At 59.1% G+C, this 15,778-nt stretch overlaps 4 protein-coding genes across 6 annotated transcripts in view; 2 read left to right on the forward strand and 2 right to left on the reverse strand.

The window, feature by feature from the left end:
- LOC111161410 (branched chain keto acid dehydrogenase E1, alpha polypeptide) overlaps positions 1–788 on the forward strand; it is a 22,137-nt gene extending 21,349 nt beyond the window's left edge. For all 3 annotated transcript variants that reach the window (XM_022525029.1, XM_022525028.1, XM_022525027.1), the window contains exon 9: positions 286–788. In XM_022525029.1, the coding sequence (XP_022380737.1) occupies positions 286–456 (171 nt within the window). In that variant the 3' untranslated portion in view covers positions 457–788. The remainder of the gene's footprint in view (positions 1–285) is intronic.
- Positions 789–1,150: 362 nt separating this feature from the next.
- Positions 1,151–3,132, reverse strand: LOC111161411 (UDP-GlcNAc:betaGal beta-1,3-N-acetylglucosaminyltransferase 8). The gene is made up of 2 exons (XM_022525030.1): positions 2,964–3,132; positions 1,151–2,581 (listed from the first exon to the last, which is right to left on the reverse strand). The coding sequence occupies exon 2, from the start codon at positions 2,547–2,549 to the stop codon at positions 1,356–1,358; it is 1,194 nt and encodes a 397-aa protein (XP_022380738.1). The 5' UTR covers positions 2,550–2,581; positions 2,964–3,132; the 3' UTR covers positions 1,151–1,355.
- A 3,399-nt stretch (positions 3,133–6,531) lies between these two features.
- On the reverse strand, positions 6,532–11,668 carry LOC111161412 (distal membrane arm assembly complex 2). The gene is made up of 6 exons (XM_022525031.1): positions 11,642–11,668; positions 10,272–10,468; positions 8,690–8,770; positions 7,682–7,818; positions 7,430–7,592; positions 6,532–6,771 (listed from the first exon to the last, which is right to left on the reverse strand). The coding sequence occupies exons 1-6, from the start codon at positions 11,657–11,659 to the stop codon at positions 6,594–6,596; spliced, it is 774 nt and encodes a 257-aa protein (XP_022380739.1). The 5' UTR covers positions 11,660–11,668; the 3' UTR covers positions 6,532–6,593.
- Positions 11,669–13,525: 1,857 nt separating this feature from the next.
- On the forward strand, positions 13,526–15,563 carry LOC111161416 (glutamate rich 4). The gene is made up of 2 exons (XM_022525036.1): positions 13,526–13,918; positions 14,948–15,563. The coding sequence occupies exons 1-2, from the start codon at positions 13,637–13,639 to the stop codon at positions 15,182–15,184; spliced, it is 519 nt and encodes a 172-aa protein (XP_022380744.1). The 5' UTR covers positions 13,526–13,636; the 3' UTR covers positions 15,185–15,563.
- The last annotated feature ends 215 nt before the right edge of the window (positions 15,564–15,778 follow it).

Here is a 15,778-nt window from a genome sequence, read left to right on the forward strand (position 1 = left end):
GGGGCAGTGAGCCCGGTGGGAAGAGCTGCCCTGGCCCGGGCCCTCCCTCTGGCCTCCGTTTCCTCACGTCTGAATGGCTGCTGCCTGGTCCCGCCCCACTGATCCCTGCATTTAGTGCAGTGCCAGACCGCGTGGGGCACGAGGGGCCTGGCTGGGGGTGCTGACGACGTGGATCCTCTCACTCCTGCCCATCCTCTCTTCTGTGCCCAGATGGGAACCCCGGCCGGGGTCCCACAGGTGCGGGGTCGGGGGCCAGCTGCGTGCCTACTGTCCCCCCTCCCCCAGGTGATGGAGGCCTTCGAGCAGGCGGAGCGGAAGCCAAAGCCCAGCCCCAGCCTGCTCTTCTCCGACGTGTACCAGGAGATGCCCGCCCAGCTCCGCAAGCAGCAGGAGGCCCTGGCCCGGCACCTCCAGACCTACGGGGAGCACTACCCTCTGGACCACTTTGAGAAGTGAGGCCTGCTCATCCCCGACCCCCACCTCAACCACCCCGAGGGGCAGCCCCACTCAGGGGCCCAGGGAGCAGTGGGGCACCACCCTCCCGCAGTCTGCTCCCTCCACACTACTGGGGCCAGGGCTCCAGCCCCCATCCCCACTCCTCCAGGCTGTTACCTGGTGGGGCTTGGTCAACCCCTCCTCGCCTGTTACAGTGCCTTCTCCCAGGGAGCTGGGCCGGGGCGCCTCCAGGACTAGAAGCCCCTCTGGGTGGGCGTGGTGGGTCAGCCTGTGAAGTCACTCCCTCAGTGAGAAGGGGTCAGCAGGTGGCCAATAAACTCTCTTGGCTTGTACCCCCCGCTGGTCTGTTTCCTGGACTTCGGGAGGTGGGAGGAGAGCCTGGCCTGGCTGGTTTGGGATCACCCCTTGTTTCACACCCCCCCCCGCAATAAAGAAGTCCAGGCCATTGAGACATGTACTTCCCCGGGAAACTCTAGCAAGCTGGAGGATGGTGGGGGGGTTGTCCTCCCAAGTCAGTCTCCTGTTCTCCCTTAGGTGGGACAAGGCTGCTGTTCAGCAAAGTGACCAGGAGGTCACCAGAGCTGGCCCTGCCCAGTAAGTGGGGGGAGGGTATCCACTGTGAAGGCCAGGGTGCAGCTGCGCTCACTCTGTCAACTCCTCTGGGGCCCCACAGGCACAAAGATGACTCCGGGTCTCAGAGTGGGGGGTGGGGTGCATATTTTTCAAAAACAAGAAGTAGATAAAAACAGTCTGTCACCTCCTGCTGCCCAGCCCCCTCGCCTGGGAGGACCAAGGAGGGGCTCAGGCAGTTACAATTCTAGGGTTTCTCCCTCCCACGGAGGCCTGGGAGAGGTGATGTCCAGGTCTGCCCTCCTCCCTCTCCCCAGCTCCCCCACAGCTCAGCACTGGAACTGGGGGTCCTGCAGCTGCTTCCAGAGCCGAATGCTGTTCTGGGGGCTGAGGGGCTGCACCAGCAGCAAGTCCCGGAAGGTGCAGGGGTCGGCTCTTTGGTCTGCTGGCCAGGCTGTGCGAAAGCCTTTGTGATCCCTGGGGGCCAGGCCCAGGGCACGGAAGCACAGGCCAGTGTAGACGTCGTCGAAGGGGAAGGGGGCCACACGGGCCGCCGCCTGCAGCAGCCAGGGGGCCAGGCGCCCGGCGATGACATAGCCACCCCCACTTGCGTAGGCTGGGTAGTGACCTTTAAAGAAGGACTGGGGCACATAGAAGGGCCCTCTAGGCTTCCGGAGGGGCTTGGCCTGGGTGAAGACCTCCCCCATGTAGAGGCCTCGGGCCCAGCTGGGCGGCAGTCCCCGCAGGTGCTCCAGGAGGGCGGGTGTGCGCACGAAGGCGTCATCTGGAGCCTGCAGCACGAAGCTCACGCCCGGGCAGTGCTCGCCCAGCCAGGCCAGCAGCAGCAAGTCTTTGAGTGTCCGATTGAAGGGGACGTCGAGGAAGTCCCAGAGCAGCAGGTCACCGTAGCGGCGGCTCTCCCAGGCCACCAGCGAGCTCAGGTCAGGCCCCCCCTCACCCTCGGGAGACCCCAGCAGGAAGAGCAGCCGGACTCCCAGAGCCGGGCCGCCCCACGTCTCCCTCACGGCCTGCCGTTCCGCAAAGCGCCCCGGTTCCGACTTCACAGCCAGCAGCAGGTAGGGGACGTCGGTGCCTGAGCAGCCAGCCACTTGGCCACTGCCACTCCCAGGCTGCCAGGGCGGGAAGCTCCGGCAGGCCGCTGACAGCAGGAAGCGGCGGAGGCCCTTAGGGTAGGACTTGAAGTCTGGGATTTCGGCGGCCGCGGCGGCCCCCCAAGCCTGGCAGCCCCCTGCCTCTGCACTGTCCCCACCGGGCAGGGACCCCAGCCGCCACTGCTGCTGGTTCCAGTAAGCCGAGGGCAGCGGGCCGGTGTGGCCCAGACGGGCAGAGAGGTTAGCCGGCAGGGTGGGCTCGGGGCTGGCGGGTGTGGGGCCTGGTGGGGTGTCTTGGGGTCCCTGGTAGGCTTTGCTGAGCTGAGACTCAGATGTCCACTCGATGTACACCTTGAGGCCTAGGAGCGTGAGCAGCGCTGACAGGCAGAGAAGGCACTTGGGGCAGCGCATGACCCAGCCCAGGGAAGGTGTGGCCACGGGAGCTGCAAAGGAGCCACAGAGGCCTTTGGGGTGCAGGGATGGGCTCCAGCAGTCCCTGCCGGCCCCTGTAACCGCTTCTCTCAGCCCCAGCCCTTAAACCGGCTCCCTGCCCAGGACCCAGCTCTTCCCTATTCCTGGAGCTCGGAACACTGTTCAGTTCTTCTGACTCGCTGCTCTTTCTGCCCGGCCCAGCCCATTCCATGGACCTATTCCGCAGCCCCACCCCAGGGACCCGGGCCTTGGCCATTCCAGCCCCCCTTCATCCCCTCACCGGGAGTCAGAATCGTGGGGTCCGTCCTTTCACCTTCTAGAGCCCAGCCTCCCTCCTCCCCACAATCCTCACCCCAGGGAAAGGGGGCCAGGGACCTGCTCCCTCCTCTTTACCTCTGGGTCCAGCTCCCGCCCGCGCGGCGTCCGGGGGCTCGGGTCAGGCCCTCCCTCGCTCCCTCCCTTCTGCCCCAGCCCGAGTGGCGGTGCTGTAGTCGGAGCCCTGCCCAGCCAGTCCGGAGGGGCGGGGAGGGGCGGAGAGGGAGGCCGCCAGGGCCCCAGGGGCCGGGAGGGGCTGGGGCGGGGCCGAGGGAGGAGGGAGAAGGGACGGGAGGGGATGGGAGAGGCCAAGAGGCCGACCTGAGGGATGGGGCTCTGGCGTGTTGGGGCTGGTTTTTTGGTGAGACAGCGGAAAGGTGCAGGGGTGGCCAGAGACAGACGGGACCCAGTGAGGCGTGGCAGGGAGAGCCAGGGGCCTGGGAGAGTCTGAGGGAGGGTGAGGCTGAGGGGCCAGGCCCGAGTCCTGGGTGGGCAGTATGGCCAGGCGGCCCAGGGACAGGCAGAGTCCCAAAGTGGCAGAGCTGGGTAGGGAGGTTGGGGGGGGGTGCGGGCTGGCACTGGGCCGAGGAGGCAGTGGTGAATGTGCTGAGGGGATGGGTGGGCAGTGCCAGAGCTGGGCTGTGTCGTGGCCGCCGGAGTCAGGGTGGGGGTGGGGAAGGGGCTGGTGGAGAGGAGAGACGGACTGGGTGGGTGCGGGGGGGGGAGAGGAGGGTTGGGGGAGACCTCTGGGGCAGGCAGGGGAAGGGAGAGGAGGGACGGAGGAGGAGGAGATGGCTGCAGGAAGAGAGGGAGAGGAGTGGTGTGGAGTTGGGGCAATGCCCGTGCCCCATGCCCCATGCAGGAGGAGAGAGAAGTTAGAGGCAGATGGGCGACCTGTGGGGTGGGACTGAGAAGGGCGTCTGCGGAGCAGAGCCAGGGTAGAGCGGGAGGGGACAAGACGGAAGGTGGGGGGGGGGGGGCCGGGGGGGGGCGTGGGGGGGTGCCTCAAGCTGAGATGACCCCCCCCACCTCCTCTGCCCCCTTTGGTGCCTGGTGTTTGCCTTGTGGGGGTGGGGATCCATCCCTTCCCCGGCCTCCCCCAACCCCAGCCCATCTGGACCTCTGGGACAGGAGAGGGTGTCCGGTGTCCGCCTGTGTTTGCGTCCCTGCCCCTGGGTCCCCTCCTGCTGGGGTGGTGTCAGCTGTTTGGGGAGGTGGGCAGGCGGGGCCTCCTTATCCCTGACCTCTTGGAACCTTGGGGTGGGACCAGGGGCCCCACTGAGCCGGGCCTGACCCACTTCGCTCCATCCTGGGTTGGAAGGACTGTCTGGACCATCTCATCCTTGGCACCTTGTCTGTCAGCAGTGGCTGATTTATCTGTCCAGAGATGACTTCCAACCCGAGTCTGAGTGATGGAGCCCGTGGGAGCAGCTGGAGGAAGAGCGTGCAGAGTGTGTGTCGGGTGTTAATGCACCAGAAGTGAAGGGGCAGGGCTGGCTAGGGGCCCGGGGCGGGACCCTCAGCACCCGGGAGGGGTCTCCCAGCCTCCCCCTCCCGCTTCCACCCTGGAGCTCCCCCGGCTCCTCTTACTTCTCCCAGGGGTGCCAACACTGCTCCTCCTGGGGGTGGTTGGAAATCTCAGGGTGCGGGTTGGGTTGCTACGGGCATCAGCCTGGGTCCAATCAGGAGGTGAAACCACTGGGCAACTGGAACAGGGACAGCCCATCATTGCGAAGGACCCGAGAGGTGCCTTCTGTGGAACAGTTGGGGGTGGAAGTATAGCTCCCTTGGGAGCCACTCGGTCCAGCACTGACCTCGCTGAGCTCTGGGTGCCCCCTCTGGATTCTGCCAGGGAGGCTCAGCTCCTTGTCTTAGGAACCGGAAGCCACGCCTGAGTCCACGTTCTAGTCAGCAACCTGAAAAATCCACTAGAGCCGTCCAGCCGCACTGGCTAGCTCCCTCGTTCCCTCACGTAAGTGCCCTGGACCGTGAACTCGGCCCTCACTGGTCTAAATCCCTTAGACTGGAGCTCCCCCACCTCCCCCGGGGTTTGCAAATCTTGCCATTGCTCTGGTGTAGAGGCTGTCCCCTGGGTCCTCGTGGGCGGCTGTGCCCTAGAGCCTGCAGAGATGGAAGCCCGGGCCTCCGGGAGTCTGGTGAGAGCAGGGGCGCTTGTGAGTCTGAGGAAGGGCATTGGCCTGGGGGAGGGGAGCACAGCGGTCCCAGCACAGGCAGGCTCCTGCCCTCCTCAGTCACTGGGCACAAACACTCGAGTGACCAGGGGGTCCAAGATCATGTTTCCACAAGGTCCAACCAGGGTACCCCATCCCAAATTTCAGGGTCCCTCTGTACCAGGCGGCACCCTCACCGGCACGTGAGAAACTTATCAAGACTGTGGATTCAACCACTGCCACTCAGCAACCTGCAAACTTAAATGCCTCGTTTTCAGCGCTTCAAAGATCTTGGGAGCAGCACAGAAGCTCTCCCCCTTGAAGAAGGCAGCCCGAGCTGAGCCAACAGCCCTGACCCTGTCCTTGTCTGTGGGTGCTCAAGGGCACTCCGAGGAAGCTTCCAGCACCTATCTTTAGAACTGGCGTTACTGGCACAGTGGTCAGGTGCAGCGGCTGCGGGGCTCCCAGGCACGTGCCTCAGCGGGCATCCCAGCCAACGGCCAACCCCTGGTCAGAGCTGGACCGACCCCAATCCTGTCTTTGTGAGTCTGTCTCCTGGAACACTCCGGAGGCCAGTGCTGGATCCGTGTGGATCCCGTCAGGAGAGAAAAACCGCACAGTGACTCGAACAGGTCAAGTTTAATGTCAATTTGTTGACGTTGAACAGCGAACTGAAGGTCCCTGTTCTGGGTCGCAGGGAGAGCCCTTCGCAGGGAGGTGCCTCGGTGGCGGGGGGGCTCTCTGAGACTGCTGGGGGTGGCACCTCAGGAACCACCTGCTGGGGAGGCCTGAGGGCTCAGCCCAGAGCACACAGAGCCTCCCACATGGAAGCAAAGGCTTTTCTCCTGTCCTCTGTCAGGCGCCCTCTACCGACAAACTTCAGCACGTCATTCAGCCGAGGAAAACGGTTTCAAAGGCCCATGGTCTGTTTTCACGGAGCAAACAGGAAAGCTGGATTTGGAGCGGAGTCAGTGAGTGGATAAGCGGGAACACCGGGGGCCGTGGGGCACGCCGGGCGTCAGCGAGTGAGTCCAGGGATGGCGAGCTGGCGGAGAGCTGAGTGGTGTCCCACAGGGAACCAGGCCGGTGGCGCCCCTGTGTCAGAGGGGATCCCGGCAGGGAGCAGCAACGTCTTCAAACAAGGCTATGCTGAGAAGACGCTCGGGACAAGTCAAGAGCAGGGTTTCCTGACATGGCAGGAACTGGGTGTGGGGGAATCAAGAGAGGAGGTGTGGGGAAGTCACGGGGCCGGGGGAGGCGTAGAGTGTGGCTCCCCCGGGGCTGCTCATCTCTCCTGGGCCTGGGAGGCTGCTGGAACCCAAAGTGAAGCCTGTGGAACGAGCGAGCCAGAGTCCCCGAGATGGGGAGTAAGTACGCCAGCCGCACGCTCTCCTCTGACCTGCTGGCAGGGCCAGTCTCCCCACCCCGCGCCCCACCTCCGTGTGGAGTGATCCCAGTGGAAGCCACAGGACCGAGAACTGTCAGCCCCTCCACGGGGCCCCGCTGATGCCCAGCTCGACGGGAAGCAGGCCGAGGGCTAGGCAGGGACGGGGCTGGCTGTGTCCTGAGACTGCTCCTCCGGCCCCAACCCGAGGCCCTGGGTCCAGTCAGTCCCCAGAACCTCGCAGTTGGGCAACATCTCTTCCACCAGGATCTGCGTGAGGCCTGGGTTGGACACGGCGGGGAGGTCGGAGATGTCCAGCCTGCGGAGGTTCCTGAGAGGAGGCAGCAAGGGGTGAGGCCTCCGTGAGGAGGGCGGGCCTCTGCAGGGGGAAGGGCATGAAGGGGGGTGCACCAGCCCTGGCTTCAGCCTTGGAGCCTGAGCTCTTTAAAATCAGAGTCCTGGGACGCCTGGGTGGCTCAGTTGGTTGGGCGGCTGCCTTCGGCTCGGGTCATGATCCCGGAGTCCTGGGATCGAGTCCCGCATCGGGCTCCTTGCTCAGCGGGGAGCCTGCTTCTCCCTCTGCCTCTGCCTGCCCCTCTATCTTCCCATGCCCACACCCTCTATCTCTCCCCCCGAAAAATAAACAAAAAAAAAACATAAACAAAAAATCAGAGTCCTTAGCTACCCAGATGATAGAGCTGGCCAAGTACAGACCTCCCCCCTGGGAATTACAGACCACACTCTGGCTCTCCCTGTTCACAACAGTGTCAACGTCATCGAGTTTTCATTAAAAAGAAAAACCAGGAGTGCTTCCCCCCACGCCCCAGATTCACCGCGATGGCTCGCGTGTGTGGACCCCACACACACTCCAGGCTGGTTGTGGAGGCAGGGCTACGGGGACCGCCCGCTCCCCGCTCTCCCGTATCTGTGTCAGGTGCCTCCCCCCCGCCGCCCCCAAGCTTGGGGCCCGGCCTGAGCTGAGGTCTCACTGGAGGTGGTGGAGGCAGGCGAGGCCCCTTTCAGAGATTCGGGGACAACCGGCCAGCGAGAGCTCCTGCAACGAGTTGGCCAGCGGGTGGAGGCGGCTGAGACACCAGTCATCCACGTGGGGACAGTGCCGTAGCCACAGGGACTGGAGCTCCTTCAGGGTCACTGCAAGGCAGGGGAGGCCACTGAGATCCTTTCTGGAGCCCTGCACGGAAGGGCAAACGCACCAGCCCGCCCGTCTCCGGCCCACTCACGGAGGCTGTCCAGGCCGTGGTAGTTGATGGCACTGCCACTGGCATCGACTGCCTCTACAGGCACCGCTGGGAACGTCAGGAAGTCGAGAGAGAAGCGGCCACGCGCATTTGGCCGGATCCACTCCTTGCCCTGAAACCTGGAAGGAGACAGGCAGTGACCAGGGCACCCCGCCTCCCCAGGCCTCCAGCTTCCGGAGGACACTCCCAGCCCCGTGTGAGGACCTGGTCACACAGCGTCTGGTGCGCTCGCTGCACAGCAGGCCCTCCACTAAAGGCCTTCTGTGTTGGGTCTCCCTGGGCCCCGGACATTCCCATGAGAGATGAGAGATGAGAGATGCATGTTTGGCCTCCCCCTCCCCCACTTTTTCTAAGTAGGCACCGCGTCTAGTATGGAGCCTGACGCGTGGCCTGAATTCACAACCCTGAGGTTAAAAGTTGAACGCTCAATGGACTGAGCCACCCCTGTTTGGCCATTTTTATTGTGGGTCAGAAAAACTCGGTTAACATCAGAGAAAAGGGTGAGAATGCCAGAATCTTCACTGACTGTCAAAAGTTGAGACCCACTCGGATGTGTGCACCTTTTCTGAGGAACGTGCCAGAGGAAGGTGCTCAGACCAGGGGAACATTTTAACTGGAGCCAAGCAAGGGGTAGGTAGATGCATGAGCTACATTTTCCAGAGAAGAGGAGAAAGGGGAGGAAAAAACAGAGGAGGAGGGAGGGAAGGAGGAGAAAGGAAGGAAAAGGAACAGCGATGTTCACTGAACTCCTGGGCTGTATTGGGCCCGTGCCACACACTTCATGGCAGTAAGTCTCTGAGTCTTTCCAGCAAACCTTGCAGGTTCATACAACCACCGCCCCGTTTTACAAATGACAGAGCAGGAGCTCAGGAACAAGGTCCGAGGGGAGCCAGCAGGGATAGAGCCCAGGGTTCATGAGAAGTCCCAAGGGCCTCTGGCTCAGTGCTCCACAGCCTCCCCTACCCCATGCTGACACTTTAGCCCTCATACCTGACTGCGCCGCCCTGCTTCAGGATGAAATAGGCACCCGCGGCGTGGGGACCGAAGTGCTCCTTGATGTGGGTGAAGGGCCTGTGGAGAGAACAGTGGCTGAGGTTGAGCACTGCACCCCGGTGTCCTGCTGTCATGCCCCTGCCCCATCGCGAGGGTCAGAGTTCACAGCAAGAGGAGTGAGCCAGACAGACCGACCGACCGAGACAGGCTGCGTGTATTTACTAAGCGTCTGTTAAGGGCCAGCACCAAGGCAGACAGCAGTCCACGCTCTGTGCGGTTAAAGTTACGGAAGGAACCAGGTGGCCCAACCGGAAGTTAAGAGCAAACTGCAGCAGCAGCTCCGTGCTGGAAGTAACAGAGGGACTGACTCCGGAGTGGCTTGGGGCAGGGGTGGGGATGGAGAAGGCTACTTCAGTTTGGGTGTTAAGAAATACCTTCTTGGGGTGCCTGGGTGGCTCAGTCAAGCACCTGCCTTCGGCTCAGGTCATGACTCTGGGATCGAGCCTCTGCCTCTGCCTGCCCCTCTGCCTACTTGTGCTTTTTCTGTCGAAAAAACATTAAAAAAAATAGTAGCTTCTTGCAGGAGGTGACACCTGAGCAGAGCTTTGGTGGGAAGAAATTCAAAGCTCACGGCAGGAGCCTGCCAGGCCAAGGGAAGAGCTGGTGGACACACTCAGAGGCTCAACTTAGAATGGCAGGACAAACAGCACTGAGGATGCCATGCTGGTGGGGGTAAGGGGAATCCCTGGTAGGCATCTCAAAGCTCAGCTTTTAGGCTTTGGAGTCTAGCTTTTATTCTAGCAACCAAATGGCTGCAATGGGAAACCATTTGAGGGTTTTAAGCAAAGTGGTGTTTCTCTATTTTAGTGGGGTTTTTTTTTTTAGGTTTTATGTATTCATTTGATGGAGAGAGAGCGCAAGTAAGGGGAGTGGCAGGCAGAGGGAGAGGGAGAAGCAGGCTCCCCACTTAGCAAGAAGCTGGACATGGGACTCAATCCCAGGATCCTGGGATTCTGACCTGAGCTGGAGGCAGACACTTAACTGACCGAGCCGCCCAGGCACCCCTGTTTTGAGTCCTTTAGATGATTTATAGACCGTAACAGACTGGAGAGGGCAAAAGGTGACCAGATTACTGTGCTCAACCAACCATAAAATGAAGGGGCTCAGTCAGACCAGGCTACAGACAGGAGGTAACAACTTGGCACATCTGGGATGGTCTGGTGTTAGTGGACTGGATGTGGAAGACAGAAAAGAAGATCAGGGAAGGCTCCTTAGAATTTGGCTTGAGTAACTGGGGACAGTGCTGCTGTTTCCTGGGATGGGGAAGACTCGGGGGTGAGCAGACTTTCTCAGGAAATCAAGGCTTTACCATTAGCCATTAGCCATGTTAGGTTTGAGGTACCAGCGTGCCCTCTAAGGTGGTGGACAGCGGGTTACTTATATGAGCTGGAGCCCCTGGGAAGGGCATGGCTGGAGAAGATGCAACTCCGCAGGCCTGGTATAGAGGCCACGGGCGCAGGATCTGAGCTCTGCCTGGTACGGCCCCAGCAGCAGGGTCTTGCCCACTAAGAGTTCTCACCGGTTTTTCTGGTGCACCTTCAATACCTGCTTTCGGAGCAGGTACTCCCTGAGAGCCTGCACGTCATAGAAGTGGTCAGCCAGGAACTGGAGCAGGGACCTCTCCTTCCTCTGACTGCCCTCCGGGGCCACTGCCTTACTTAGGCCACGGATGCCCCTGGTACCCCGGTTCCATACTGGCGCCATCAGGTGCAGGGGCTGGGGATAACAGGAAAGGAGAGGCTGAGCCTGGAGCCTGCTGTGAGGGTCAGAGCCAGATCCCCCTGTTCCTGGTTCATGAACCTCCCCTCCTCCCCAATGCTTCTTCCTGGCTGACAAAATTCTTTCTGGATTTCCAAATTCTGCTTTTGAGATCCCCCAAATTTCCCCAAGTTCCTTCCCTTAATGAACCCTAAATTCTCTTTGCTTTGGCCAAACATTCTTGGTCTTCCCAATTCTCCCCTGATCTTTTCCCAAACCCTTATTTTCAAGACCTCTATTACCTGACCTAATTTCCCACAAGGTACCCCCTTAATTTTATCCAAGTTTCCCTGGAGTCTTCCTGAATGACTCATGTCTTAACCCCCAAATATCTTAATTTATCTCCAAATCAGCCTTAATTTACCCGTTAAAGCCCCTAAATGCTTTCTTCAATCTCCTTTCAGTCTTCTCTTAGCCTGCTCCAATTTCTTTTTCTGCTTCAACCAAATTTTCTCGGTAATTTGCCCACATCCTTACTTTCCCCTCAAAATTGCCCAAGCTCTCACCCTAACTTCCCCTAAATCTATTCCTTGACTTTAGGTCTTTCCTCCTAAATTCTCTCCACGAATATCGCAAATTCTGCCCTTAATTCCCCTTAGGTCTTTACCTTGGAACTCTCATATTCATCTTTTGGTTCCTGTCCCCCGCCTCCAACTTCCCTTTGGTTTTCCATAAAAATGAATAATTTTCCCATGAGCTCCTCTCACCTATATCCTTTTGTCTCCTACCCTTGGACCTCAAACTCCAGCTTCTCCACCAAACTCACCCAAAACCCTCTTCCACCCGCAGGTTCTGTTTCACGCCCCGCCCCCCACTCCCAGAGCCCCCAATTGGGTCCCTCCCTCTGATTGGCTGGGTGCGCCATCTTCGGAACCCGCACTCTGCTTCCCCATTGGTTTCTCTCTGCCAACTCCCCGCCCCGCGTCCGCTCTAAAGAGCCCTGGCTGTCTGCGACCTCCCCCAATCGTTCTCGCCCGCCAAGGTCGCATGTCTGTGTTTCCAGCATGAGCTCACGGGGGAGGCCTCCTGCTCCCTTTTGCCCCTTGCTCCCTGGGTCTTCACAGAAGCTCTGAAGGCGGAGGCAGCAGAGCGGACTTTAATTTTGGGGCTCTAGGAGCTCCGGTCACTTACCGCCCTGGGTGCCACCATCTTGCTAGGATTACATAACCGGAAGGGGCCGGTTTTTTTAGTCCACCCACTCGGTTCACTTAGGGAGTTCTTTCCCTATGGCCACGCCCCGTCCGTTTTCCAACTCTCCTCTTAAAGGTACCTGCACTGTTTACTAGTTGAGCGATTGCTCCGAGTGCCATTCCCAGTGAGACTCTACAGCCTTTCCCTGGGAGAGAGCGGTCAGCCCTTCCTGTTAGAGTACCCTCCCTCCCACTATACTCACGACCTTGAGACTATGACCTGAAGAGTCAGGGGATTAACAAAATGAGCCACCCAGGCTCCTCTGATTTATGTTTTTTTAAAGATCATTTTGGGGCGCCTGGGTGGCTCAGTTAAGTGTCTGCCTTTGTCTCCCGTTATGATCCCAGTGTCCTGGGTTTGAGCCCAGTATCGGGCTCTCTGCTTGGTTGGGAGCCTGTTTCTCCCTCTCCCTCTCCCCCTGCTTGTGCTCCCCGTGTCTCTCTCTCTGTCAATTAAATAAAATCTTTTCTTTAAAAGATTATTTATTTGAGAGAGCGAGAGAGAGAGCATGAGAGGGGATAGGTCAGAGCGAGAAACAGACTACCCGCCGAGCAGGGAGCCAGATGCGTGACTGGATCCTGGGACTCCAGGATCATGACCTGAGCCAAAGGCCACCGCCCAACCAACTGAGCCACCCAGGTGCCCAATTCAGTAATATCTTAAAAAAAAAAAAAAATCATTTCTGCCAGGTGGAGAACAGACCTTAGGAAGTGAGAGTGGAAGTGGGGACCAGCAAAGAGGCTACTGCAACAGTCCAGGCAAGAGATGAATGGAGACAGGAGCAGAGATGGGGTAATAGGAACTGGGGAGAAGTGCTCAAGTTGAGTCTACTTTGAAGGTTGAGCCAATAACTCCACAAACTAAAAGGTTGGGGATGCCACTTAGGGAGACAGGGAGACTAGGGAGACAGAGACTAGGAAAGTGATAGGTTTGAAAGGCAGGTGTGGTGGATTGAATAGTGGACCACCCCCACTCTCAACACACACACACACACACAAAATTCATGCCCCGATCCTTGGAACTTACGAATTTGCTATTCTATATGAGAAAAGGAAGAGGTGATCAAGTGAAGAATCAGGAGCTGGGGAGATAGCTGTGGGCGATCAGGATGGGCCCAGGGCCATGACAAAGGTCCTGTTAGATGGAGGCAGGGTGTCAGTCAGTAGGAGACGTGATGGTATGTGCAGGAGTGATACAGGGAAGGGGCAATAAGCCAAGGCCTGTGGCGGTAGTGGCTTCTGGATGTGGAGGGAGGCCGACGCCCCAGTCTTTTCTGTGGCAGGACCTTGCGCTGACAGTGATGGTATCTGTGGGCAGGTCAGGGCTCAGCAGAAATGGCTGCTCAACTGTGCGCCACCAGTAGCTGGACCCTGAGGTACCACAGCTGAGGATCGTGGCTCCTCAGGCGCACTAATCAGGAAGCTGTTGGGTGGCCCAAGTGCAGAAGACAAGGTCTAAGTTGGGCCAGCTGTGGGGCGCCTGAGTGGCTCAGATGGTTAAGTGTCTGCCTTCAGCTCAGGTCATGATCTCCCAAGTCCTAGGGTCAAGCCCCACGTCAAGCCCCACGTCAAGCCCCACATCGGGCTCTTAGCTCAGTGGGGAGTCTGGTTCTCCCTCTCCTGCTCCCCCTGCTTGTGCTCTTTTTCTCAAATGAATTAAAAAAACAAACAAACTTTAAGCTGGGGCCAGCTAGAGTGCAGAGGAAGGAAGAACGGAGGCTGAGGGGGGGGTGGGGGGATCCAGGAGAGGGCGGGACAGGTGAGGCCAGGCATCCACAGACACCCAGTCCCCGAGAGGGGTTAGGCCTAAGAACGGGTCAAGGGAGGGGCCGTGGCTAGACTCTTCCGAGCAGAGTTGAAGTTAGACTTTAGAAGGAAGAAAATCCTCATGAGGCTGTCAGTTCTCACCAGAGAACGGACTTTGAAATGCTGACCCATGTACCCCCTCACGCCCTTTGCTCCCCACTTCGCTCACGGGCTCCTCAGGGACTGGTCATTCTGGATCTTGCCATTTTCCGCTCCTGGTTGCCACTGCTCAGAGACTATGGAGCTGTGGGGGCAACTGAGGCAGGCGGGCCTGGTGCCCCCGGGGCTGGGCCCCCCTCCCCGGGCCCTGAGGGAGGTCGCCCCGGTGGGGAGAGCTGGCCAGACCTTCCTGTCCCCAGGGGAAGACACTGCAGGTGCCAGGGAGTGTGTGCTGTGGATCTGGGAGGAGCTGGTGAGTAAGGGGTTCAGATGGGCAAGAGATGGGGCTCAGGTGGGGGGGGGGGGAGAGAGCGGGTGCATGAATGGGAACGAATAGAATTGCAAAGGGCCAGAGACTGAAGGACATAAATTCAGAGACAAGAAAAGAGAAGCGGAGAGAGACAGAGACATAGATCCAAGAGTACGAGCAAGGAGTAGAGAGGCAGGGACAGAGATACACAGGGGGGAGACAGAGATAGAAAGAGGTTGAGACAGAGAGAGACAGTCAAAGGCAGGGGCAGAGAAATAGTGCCAGAAAGGGATATGGAAAGACAGACAGAAGCAGAGACAGACAAGGCAGGGCAGAGAGAGAGACACCGTAAGAGAGGCACAGAGATGCAGAGCCAGTGAGGGACTAGAAACAGAGAGACAAAGTCAGGGAGAGACAGGCAGAGATAGAGACCATCTGGGAGAAGCTGGAGGCAGTCAAGGTCTGGGCCTGGTGAGGACCCCGCTGTGCTGCAGGCCCGGATTGTTAAAGAGAAGCTTACCTACGGCACGTAGCTAGTGACACTGTAGGTGTAAGGGCCACTGCAGCGGGGTCAGGGGCTGGCACAGAGAGATGGGCTCAGCTCTGAGCACAGCAGGGGCAAGTGGGGATTTCTATGGAAGGAGAGGGCAGGGGTCAGCAGATGGGAAATCACTAAGCAGGGCATCTGGCTTAACGGACGCTCAGGGCTGTTGCTGGAGGCAGGCCAGAGACATGAGGTGGGGCCTGGTCAGAGATGGGGCCGGGGTGGGGGCGTGGAGGGGGGTGAGGAAACAGATCAGATATCAGGGGTGATCAGACATGGAGGATGGAAGATTGTTGGTAAAATGGGATTTTACAAGGAAGCGCACAGATGGGCCCAGGAGAAGGTTTAGGAGCTTAGCTGAAGTTTGGTCAAGCAAAGAATCTTGGCCAGAACTTGAGCGCGTTGGGAGTGGGGGGCACCTTGACGCCATGTACCACCCCCGCCCCCTGCGGGGTGGGATGCCCATGACTCCACCTTCCCACGGGCAGGAGCACCTCCGCCAAGTGGACCTCCAGCTGCTGGGCCGGCTGTGCAGTCTGGGGCTGGAGTTGGGGGTGCTGCGGGAGGAACTGTTCACCTTCCTGGAGGAGGAGAGCCTCATCGAGGAAGAGGAGGAAGAAGAGGAGGAGGAGGAAGAGCCTGAGGGGAAGCAGGAGGAGGGACACCTGGGGACCTTCGGCTCAGCCCTGTACCACCACCCCCCTGACTTCGAGATGACCATCTGAGGCCCTACCGCCCTGCCACAGCTTCTGAGTGACACATGAATGAGATGCAAATTTATGCAAAGGACAGAGCATTTGCAGTTAGATCCACCTGACCTGCCAGGGGGCTCAGGAATCAACCTGAGCAGATGCACCCTGGGAAGCCCTCTGTCCCCATCCAGATGGAGGGGCTGGCTGGTGAGCTCTGGGGCTCCGCAGCCCGTGTGGGCCGTCTACAGGTGTACTTGCCAAGGAACTGCAAGTGAGTTGCAGGGGACCTGTGGGTCTTTGCAGAGAGGGTCACCTATAGGTGACCAAGGCCACCCAGCATGGTGGCCTGTGCCTTGGGTGGAACCACAGAGCACATTCCAAAGGCTTAGTGTGATAAAAAGAATATAGAACGGTTTGATAATCTAAAACTTTTGTTGGAATGCTAGTATTTCCTGCATAATGGGGTAAATAAAAATATTACTAAAATGAATTTCACCTGAGTATCTGAAAAATTTTTAACATGGTAAAGTATATATAATAAAATTTACCATTTTTGCCATTTATAAGTGTACAGTTCAGTGGTATTAGACCCATCCACACTGTGCACAACCATCACCACCGTCCATC

This window comes from Enhydra lutris, unplaced genomic scaffold (genome assembly GCF_002288905.1).
Source record: "Enhydra lutris kenyoni isolate GAN:26980312 unplaced genomic scaffold, ASM228890v2 scaffoldscaffold85, whole genome shotgun sequence".
NCBI lineage: Eukaryota > Metazoa > Chordata > Mammalia > Carnivora > Mustelidae > Enhydra > Enhydra lutris.

Excerpts from the sequence above, each read along its gene's own strand:
- LOC111161411 (XM_022525030.1), bottom strand. The coding sequence starts at position 2,549 with ATGCGCTGCCCCAAGTGCCTTCTCTGCCTGTCAGCGCTGCTCACGCTC.
- LOC111161412 (XM_022525031.1), bottom strand. Across the intron at positions 7,819-8,689 it reads AAGCAGGGCGGCGCAGTCAG|GTTTCAGGGCAAGGAGTGGA; the intron begins GTATGAGGGCTA and ends GTCTCCTTCCAG. Across the intron at positions 6,772-7,429 it reads GCCTGCCTCCACCACCTCCA|GAACCTCCGCAGGCTGGACA; the intron begins GTGAGACCTCAG and ends GCCTCCTCTCAG.
- LOC111161416 (XM_022525036.1), top strand. The coding sequence starts at position 13,637 with ATGTACCCCCTCACGCCCTTTGCTCCCCACTTCGCTCACGGGCTCCTC. Across the intron at positions 13,919-14,947 it reads TGTGGATCTGGGAGGAGCTG|GAGCACCTCCGCCAAGTGGA; the intron begins GTGAGTAAGGGG and ends TCCCACGGGCAG.